This window comes from Solea solea, chromosome 13 (assembly GCF_958295425.1).
Source record: "Solea solea chromosome 13, fSolSol10.1, whole genome shotgun sequence".
Lineage (NCBI taxonomy): Eukaryota > Metazoa > Chordata > Actinopteri > Pleuronectiformes > Soleidae > Solea > Solea solea.
The window spans coordinates 24,251,365-24,261,014 of NC_081146.1; the positions used below are offsets into that span (position 1 = coordinate 24,251,365).

Genomic DNA, 9,650 nt, shown 5'->3' on the forward strand with positions numbered 1-9,650 from the left:
GATGAGGAGTGCGTAACAGTAATCCAACCTGTAGGAGACAAAGGCATGGACGAGTTTCTCTGCAGCTAGAAGGGAGAGGATGGGGCGGAGTTTGGAGATGTTACGGAGGTGAAAAAAGGAGGTTTTGCAGATGTGGGTGACATGATTGTCGAAGGAGAGGTGGTGGTCAAATTTGACCCCTAGGTTGGTAGCGGAGGGCGAGAGGGGAATGTTGTGGCCAAAAAGTGAAACTGAGGTTATGGGGGAAGAACGGAGTTGTTGAGGAGTACTGGTTTGGATGGCTTCTGTTTTTGAGCCGTTCAGCTGCAGGAAGTTTTGACTCATCCATGCGTTTATCTCCTCCAGGCAGGAGCCGAGACGAGCAACAGTGGCAGAGGGGGACCCAGAGGGGGAGACCTTAAGGTAGAGTTGTGTGTCGTCAGCATAGCAGTGGAAATTAATTCCATGCCTGCTGACGACACACCTGAGGGGAAGCACGTAGATGGTGAAGAGGGTTGGACCGAGCACGGAGCCCTGGGGGACCCCACAGGTGACAGTGTGGGGGCGAGATTTAGCATCCCCTAGGACCACGTGCTCGGCCCTGTCAGTGAGGTAGGAGCGGAACCAGTGAAGGGCAGTGTCAGAGAGGCCAATGAAGTGCTGGAGACGGTGGAGGAGGATGTTGTGGTCAATGGTGTCGAATGCAGCAGAGAGGTCGAGAAGAATGAGGAGGGATGTGGAACCGGAGTCAGAGGACATCAGCAGATCACTGGTGACTATGATGAGAGCTGTTTCTGTGCTGTGGGAAGGGCGGAAACCGGATTGTTGGCACTGCTCCTTCCTTTTGGTGAAGTTTGGTGCTGTGTCCTGCTTTATATTGCCTGAAGTTGGAGCTATTTGGGAAATGTAGCAGGGATATTCTCATCAAATATGAAAGATATCCACTGAGCTTTTCTTTGCTCATTGGCGGGGAGCTTGTGGAGTGTCTGGTATTGTTTATCACAACCAAGAACAGAGCAAACACTCGCTGAACCTTTTTTCAACATGTTCTCAACCTATATGTTCAGCAGCTACAACAAAAGTAGTTCTTCTTCTACGGTTGAAAGTACGTCACAGGATGTGCCCAGACTAGGAGGCGCTGCTGTTTACAGGAGTGGTGAGATACGCCAGTGATGTAATTAGTCAATGGAAGTGCCTTGCCGCTTTGTAGGGCTCAGGAAAACAATCAAACTCTGTGCAGACAGCAGTGGTTGAACTGATTGTTATGGACTTTTAGGGCTTCATAGACAAGGTAATGACATAGATACACACCCAAACGCAGCGTTAATTAGCACTATTAGCACTTTAAGCTCCTTGTGAATAAAACAGGCTCAAGTATGGATCACTGTCTTAGTTCTGAGTGGATCTGGACTCTATGTCCTGGATTCAGACCGAGATGATTTTGTTGAAAATTCTAATTGTGACTGTGTTATGTCTACTGCTGAGGTGAGTACGAATATTACCGTGGTACTTACCAAAGTACCTTTGGTAAGGTAAAACTAGAAGCGTTGCATTCATGGTTACATGCAGAGCAGAGCATTGTGACATACCAAAGTACTACTATTCCAAAGTTTTGATACTGCTGTTAGTTACTGCAACACTATTGCTACTGCTGCTACTACTACTAAATGTTAATACGACAGTTAATGTCAGGGTTCAGTACTGAAACTCTCTCTCACACACACACACCAGGTTGGGAACCAATGACAACTTTGTTCCAACACAAATATATTGGAAGAATTTTATGTACTGTAACATTATTGTAATCCACTATGGTTTCATGTATTCTTTGAGTTTGTTCTTATGTACATGTACTTGAAAAAGTACGAGTTCAGCACTTTCCAAGCACCAGCATAGTTTTAAAGTGATCAAAAAAACACAGATTAACACTAGTTAATACTGTATTATTACTACCATTGCCTGAATACTAATGCTGTAGCACAGCAGTACACATGCTTCTTATTTACATCTACGAGGAATTTAACTTGCTGTTTTGGTGCATTTAAATACAATAAAATAAAGAAATAAAAATAAAACCATAAGACATTAAAAAATGTATACAGTAACACAAACACAAGATATGTACATAAGGTGCAAAGGAATTATTATTGATCTGTTTTTTTGATATGGTTTGATATGTGACACATAAATCTGCATTTGTTAACATGAATATAATGTTGGCTGCATTGTGGACTGCTCATGACACTGACCACAGAGAGAAGGAAACTGCATGCACAGGTTATTGTCTCTGGTTTTATGGTTTTATGGTTTTCTGCCCCAAATCTGGTGCGTAACCAGGCTCAAAGTCTGTGGAGGACACGAAGGTGGAAAATGAATACAAAGGATTTATTTAACAGCAATACAATCGATAAAAAATAAATACTTTGGAGTTAGCTCGATTTATCAGTGGCATCAGTAGTGTAACAGTGCATGTGTGTGGAAATATGGTGTTTTGAAGTGTAAAGCAGAAGACATCATGGTCACAAGTTCAGCTCCACCCCTGGCAGGTTGTACTCAATTCCCTTGTACTTGACAGAGATGTCACACCCTCCCAGTACACATACTGGCTCTGTATGTATTGTTGACTGTATTTCTGTTTAATCTATAGAGTGATGTATCTTCAAAACCTGCAGGACTGAACTGGGGCCCGTACAAACAAAAAACCTGTAGGTGTGCCTTCAAATAAGTTACGTTAACACACCTAGAAAACCAAAATGTGCTCATAAAAATACAAGCTATAAAATAGTATACGTTTGAATTTTTTTTTTTTAGACCAGCATCTCATCATAGAAACCAAATTATTATTTGTGCTGTAATGAAGAACTTCCATCTGTGGTACTCACTTCTCCTACAATGATAATATCTAAAAATGATCTGGGGCTTCTATTTTCCCCCCGCTGCTGATCTCTGGCTCCCAGTGTTTGGTGTTGAGCAGTGTATTAGTGAAAATGCCCTTTATCAGAAAAAGCAGTTTTTTTCTCCATTTGCCATATAGGAATGTATACTGAAGGGTAGTGCAATTTATTCACAACCTGACTGAGAGTTGTTTGTTTCTATGTGGCCCTGTGATGGACTGGCAACCTGTCCAGGGTTTACTCCTGTGGGAAATAACTGGTTTTCTTCTTGTTTCCTGTAATGTTCTAAGACAACAATTAACAGTCAAGCTGTGAATGAATGTTGGGGTGATAATATGATAGGGAAAGGTCACCAGAAAAGGTCAACATGAGGGTTGCACATGATGGCATCTGGTAAAACATCAGATAACATTTACTGGGGTCATAAACATTAGGTATGGTGTTTGTTCTGTTTGTAACTTTGATGTTTGTGTATAAGTGGTGAAGCTTTTTGGAGGAAGGGGAGAGACCATTTTAGACTGTCCTTGGTGACAGTGTCTTTCCTCCATGCAAAAATCCATGCATGCAGTAAAGATATGATTCACTCAACACTGATGACTCAAGAATTTCTTTCACACTCCTCCTTTCAGCATATGTCTGCTGGGATTGGCACCAGCGCCCCCCGTGACCCTCACATGGAGGATAAAGGGATAAATAATGGATGGATGAAAAGTTAAAGAACAAAAACAGTAAAACATGAGCACAACCCATTCACTTGTTAGTGGCACAGGACAGTCAACAGCAACTTAGGGTCAAGATTCTTGTTCTAAATAAGCTAATAAGCTTTTTCAGTTGCCGCCCCTAGACTCTGGAATAAGCTCCTCCCCCATGAGATTCACGTTATCACTGACCTGGGCCTTTTTAAATCCCAACCTTCAAACATATTTTGATATTTTCATGTTTTGATTTATGTTGTTTTCACCTGCATAGTAATAGTAAAGGTTTAAGGCCGAACTAGCCTTTAACCTTTACTCTGTTTTCATGTGCTGTAAAGAAGTGCACTAAAAACACAGATTATTGGATTAAATTAGAATAAATGATGATAAAAATAATGAATAAAGTGTATCAGTTGTCAGAAAGTGGACAGATTTTTGGTGAAATGTGACGTTTCCTGTTTGTTTATTGCTTGAAATGAGAAAAAAAGTTTGATTTTGAAACCCCTTGAGTTAAGAGAGGGGACACATGATAACTCCATGTCTGTATGTGCTGACGTGACTTTATCACTGTGCTGAATGAAGGAAGTGATTGTGTAGAGCAGCTGCTGATAGGACTGAGTGAATTATGAGGCAAAGCTTTGTCGGCACAATTGAGCAACTGGGTCTCATCAACTCCCCCTTCTCAGAATAAAAGGGCTCTTTAATAACATTTAAGCTGTACTTTAAGCTTTATATTCTCACCTTTTTCCCCTTCAATTTGTCTTTTAGTACTACTGAGCAACAGAAAGTATCATTTACTTTATAAGCAGTACTGTGTGCATTAAGTACATGTACATTCATGCACAAATACTTATCAAATTAATATATATGTGTGTATATATACACACATATATGTATATATAAACATATACATATATGTATATATATATATATACTGTATATATATAGTGCTGAACAAATGTATTAAACCACCACCCAATGTAATATATGTATATATGTATATTTTTTTTTTATATATATATATAATTTCTTTAATGGTGAATATGTAGAAGATCTTTAACCAAAATGACATGACAGCGGCCAAAGCCCACATCTCTACGATTCCTCTCATGACAGATGTAAATCACCCAATGGCTATAATCTGGTATATAACTATGTTGATTAATGTGCAATGTGTGCACCCAAATAAAAAAAACAAGTTTGAATATTCTTTAGGTTTGATATAAAAAAAAAATATTTATATATGCATATTTTGTTATTTTGCATACAATACTCATTCACTCATCATCTTCTACCACTTTATCCTCCACATGAGGGCGCTGGTGCCAATCCCAGCTGACATAGGGCAAAAGGCAGGGTACGCAATGCTGAACTATTAAAATAATTGACACATTCATCTTTTTATTTTGAATTTGCTACAACATGTTGGATTCAAATGCAGTCCGCCGACCCCGTGTTGAAGACCTCTGTTTTAGGGGCACAGGACAGAGGCTCATGAAGAGAACATCTACTGTATCTCTGAGGACTTTGTTCGTCCCTTGTGACAGTTATCAAGCATCAAGGTTCAGCCAGCACAATGACCACACTCGTCAGGTGACCTCTCCTCCTTGTGTTGCGGTTGATGAAGTTGTGATGAGTCATGATTGACTCAGCGTGTGGAGCGTCTGTATAAAAGCCAGCATCTCCCTGACAGAAGCCACCGTTCAACAACCCCAGGAGTTCAGGTACGGTGTGTGTCTGTCTGTCGCCTTTGCACATTTTGCTCTCATTCTGTTGAAACTTTGACATTTTTATTCTTCTTCTTTTCTTTTCTTTTTTTTACACTCTTTAGGTTAGACTTGCTCAACTGCAGCCATGAAATTCTCCCTCGTCGCCGCTCTTGTTGTAGTACTGGCCGTTGTCCACGGTAAGACTCGATTTGAATTTCCTCAAAAACTCTGTCAGACCTGACTGAGGGAGCGTTTGTGTGTATACAGCAGCAGCAGCAGCAGCGCACGAAGCGAGCATTCACTGTTGAGCAGTAGAATTCGCTTCTGAAACTGCTCTGTGTTGCTGTCGCTGTCATCTCACAAAAACACTCTTATAATTTGGACAGATGTTGTGATAGCAGTACGATTCGTAATGTTGTTGTTGTTTTTAAAAGCCCAACTGTCACTTTAAACTAAACAAAAACTAAAATATGATCCTTTTTTTTGCATTATTGTGGCACTGAAGTCCTGCAGCACTGCTAAAGTTCATCACAATTTTATTTTTGTCATACATTTATCATTATTTATTAAGTAAATGCAGGGTCTTGGTTGTATTGCAATTTGGATGGTGTGTGTTTTCTTGTATTTGTCTCCTCTTGAGGACCTTTTCTTGGCATAAACACTGACCTTGTCAGAACCAGTAGTCCTCACAGAGACTAAAGCCTGGTCCCAATGAGGCAGAACCTGAGAAACTGGTTAAGTTAAGGTTAGGGATAATGCTTTGTTTAGGCAGTGCAGTTTCTTTACATAGATTGACAGATGGATTAGTGTGTTTCTGATCTAGATTAAGTTCTAATAGATACTTGTGTGTGTGTGTGTGTTCTCACAGGCTCTGAGGCCAAATCACTGCTGAAGCAGGACATCCAGTCCGAGGTGGACAAGGTGACCAAGCTGATCAGAGACATGTCTGCCAGCATCACTGCTGCAACCCAGGACATGGTGGAGAAGGTGAAGGTTCTTGAGTTGACCAACACTGCACAGTAAGTATAAATTGTGATTCATTTTTTTTAAGCTGATCCCTTGTAAATGTCTGGTTTGGAATTACATGTCATTATTTTATTATATAAAATGTCATTATACACAAATATGCTCTACTTCTCATTTACGTTGTGAATTTGGTTGCCGTAGTTTTACCACTTTTAAAATGTGGGCCTCCATCTGGGAAACCCTGCATTAGACCTGACACTTTTTAACAGAATGTCCTCCGTCTCCCACAGGACTTACGTGGAGGACAGCAGGACCAAGATCCAGCCCCTGGTGGACAAAGTCCAGGCTGAAGCCGCCAAGCTGCAGGAGCAGGTCAAGCCCTACATCGCCAACATTGAGGATCAGATGAAGCCTCTGACTGATAACTTCAACGCCCAGGTCAAGCCTCTGACTGACGACTTCTACGCCCAGGTGCAGCCTCTGACCACTTTGATGGAAAAGTTCTTCCAGCAGGTGATGGATCAGACCAAGGCCCTGCTCCCCCCTCAGTAAAGCCTTCCCTTGGTTCGCTCCAGCTCCACCGTGACATCTGAGGAGAAGGTTCTAGCTGCAGCGGCAGCCACTCAGGAAAACACGTCCACTCTCTGTGACCCCAACTTTTACACCCAGTCTCTTCTGTGACCCAATGGGCATCAAGTGGGCGTGTCTTGCCATGGGTGTGTTTTCCTAAGAGGCTTCAAGTTGGACATAAAACATGAGTACCTGAAGGCTGCAGTGCTCATGTGTCGCCTCCACTCGTGTTTGTCTTTCGCACTCCTTCATCTTTACAACATCTGAGATGTGATGATTTAATGTCATTAAAGGGGTTTGAACGTTGAGGTGCTGAGCTGACTCATTCTTTCTTAATCTCAGCCAGATTACATTTGCATTCTGAGTGCAAGGCGTTCATTTATTTAAAGGGAGAAAAAAAAACAAAAAACAAAAACAACAACGAAAAAAACCATCAACAGACGGCTTCACCTCTGACCGTTCACTGGAGTGTTTCATCATTCATGGTTCAATATTCAGAAGAATGGTGTTGAATTGATTACAGTCAAATTTACAGTTTGGATTATGGATGAGATTAACCTAAATCCTAACTGTATTGACCCTGAGCCAACAATGAATCACTTTATCTGATTGAAATGTTCACAGTGACATTTGTATAAATGGAAGGTGAGATTTGAATACAAAACAAATGGAGTAGGCAATTTATTAAAGCTACAGTTTGCAAAATATGTCAACATTTATTGGTGAAGTTGCAGCTGAATATCCTCAACCTTTCCCTCCAAGTCTTTTAGCCAGCATCAAAACTCAAAACATGTTTAGTTTGTCCACTGTGGGCTACTGTAAAAACATGGTGGTACAAAGTGGCCCCGATATAAATGTAAAAGGCTCATTCTGGAGTCATTTAAAACAACAGTCCTTACAAACTGTACACCCAACAAAAGTATAATTATCTTTAATTTGAGCCATATTAAAATAATTTTGCACATGACCTCTTCTGTATTTTCTTCTGAAGTCTGTATTTTTGACAAGAGGACAAACACACCTTCAATGTGTGAAGAAAGGAAAAGGAAGAAAAGGGGGGAAAAGAAACCACATACACAGAAAGATGAAAATAATGTACACTGGTCAACATTTAATCACAACAGATATTTTTTTCAATTAGCCCTTTAAGCCCATAGCCTATTTTATGGGTCTCTGCTCATAATGAAATGAGTATATCTCTGCAACCACAAGGTCTATTTGAGTACTTTGGGTGTAAATACCAGTACATGTGTTAATGATGAAGAGTAAATGAAGATGGCACACAAAAAAAATGAAAAGAATTCTGGCTCGCCTGTAGAAAAAAGTATCTCTTTGGAATGATGCAGCTGCAGCTCTAAACTTCAATCAAATCCAAGTACAACATGTGAACATCATCTCTGCAAAGTTTGACTTTAGTATGACTAAAGTCAAACTTTCATGCAGAAAGTACATGCGCGGTCTCATTTGGCACATTTTGACAACTACTTCACTTCACTTTTAATATCAATAAAACAGTTTATGGCTTTGTATTAAAGTTCCAGCAGATTTATATATATTTTACATTCCAAAAACCAACACCAGATGGCGCAATAGAGCTGTGTCTCTCTTTGCTGGCCTGTATCTCAGCGAGGGGTGGGTCTTTATGAATGATCGACATCTCATTGGCTTTCTTACAGCCAATAGAAGGACAAACACTTGATTGACAGCTTTGTTAGCCAATGAGAAGCAGCAAAATGGCCGGATGTGACACATGTGGTAATGCTTCCCCTAGGGTCCTTACGTCAGCTAGAGGCGCACGGAGTGTTTTGAGTGTAACACCGGAAGTCCGTCTGACGTGACAGAGTGTTTTTTTTCCATTGAAAAATCAATTTTCGCGGATAAACATCAAAGGTAAGAGCAATTTTACAGTAGTTGATATAACGCTCCAACACTTTTTCCAAAACACACTCCATACGGCGAGTGGGTTGACGCAGCGGTTCCGTACAAAGTTTGATATGTAGTCATTCATATAGTTGTTATTTGAGCTGTGTTTGTCACATTTAAAATATACAGCCTTGTAGCCCAGAGGCTGCTGTTTAATTGGATGTCCAGCGTCAATATATTCCCTCTGGGTTCAGTTTTTACTCCCGACCCTTTTTTTTATGCAGAACCTCTCAACCCCCCCCCCCTCCGCCCCATTGGGGGGACCTTCGGGTTTAATGGAAAGCATTCTACTGCTTTCCAGTTGTCCTGGAAACGTTTACTGTGTATCATGTCCACATGTCAAATGTGGGAGAACACTGTGGAAAATGAGATGACATGAAAGGAAAGAGGGTAATACAATCTTTAACTCGTAAAGTGAATGCACCGTCTGCCAAACTGATCAATATATCAGATGCAGTGTCACTCAATAACAAAATAATAACCATCGTTGGAAACAACGCTATGAGCGTGATTGTTTCTATGTCTGTAACATAATGAAGACTATGTGTTATTGGTGACTTGATACAACGTGGGGTAGCTCAGTGGTTAAGACTGGTACCCTGTGTGCAAAAGACATCATGGTCGCAAGTTCAACTCCTCGCGTCTGCTAAATGACATGTAATGTAACGTCTGACAACCAAATTCAGGGTAATTTTCCTTCATAAAAGTCAATTTACACTTTTTACACAATTAACCTGAAAACTAATTGGGTTGAGGTCAAGTTTACAGTGTGGATTATAGATTGAGATGAACCAAAATTCAGGAGCCAATAATTCATTACACTGAAGTGAAATCTGTCCCAAAACCTAGGTTGATTTCATGATGACCTTAAAGAAGCAGCTGTAAACTAAACATTACATTCTCATGCCACAGTT

At 40.6% G+C, this 9,650-nt stretch overlaps 1 protein-coding gene across 1 annotated transcript; it reads left to right on the forward strand.

Annotated features, from left to right (window-relative positions):
• Positions 1 to 5,266: 5,266 nt before the first annotated feature.
• On the forward strand, positions 5,267 to 7,119 carry LOC131471360 (type-4 ice-structuring protein LS-12-like). Its single transcript, XM_058647875.1, has 4 exons — positions 5,267 to 5,292; positions 5,400 to 5,474; positions 6,146 to 6,296; positions 6,534 to 7,119. The coding sequence occupies exons 2-4, from the start codon at positions 5,423 to 5,425 to the stop codon at positions 6,793 to 6,795; spliced, it is 465 nt and encodes a 154-aa protein (XP_058503858.1). The 5' UTR covers positions 5,267 to 5,292; positions 5,400 to 5,422; the 3' UTR covers positions 6,796 to 7,119.
• Positions 7,120 to 9,650: the final 2,531 nt, after the last annotated feature.

Excerpts from the sequence above, each read along its gene's own strand:
- LOC131471360 (XM_058647875.1), top strand. The coding sequence starts at position 5,423 with ATGAAATTCTCCCTCGTCGCCGCTCTTGTTGTAGTACTGGCCGTTGTC. Across the intron at positions 5,475-6,145 it reads AGTACTGGCCGTTGTCCACG|GCTCTGAGGCCAAATCACTG; the intron begins GTAAGACTCGAT and ends GTGTTCTCACAG. Across the intron at positions 6,297-6,533 it reads GAGTTGACCAACACTGCACA|GACTTACGTGGAGGACAGCA; the intron begins GTAAGTATAAAT and ends CGTCTCCCACAG.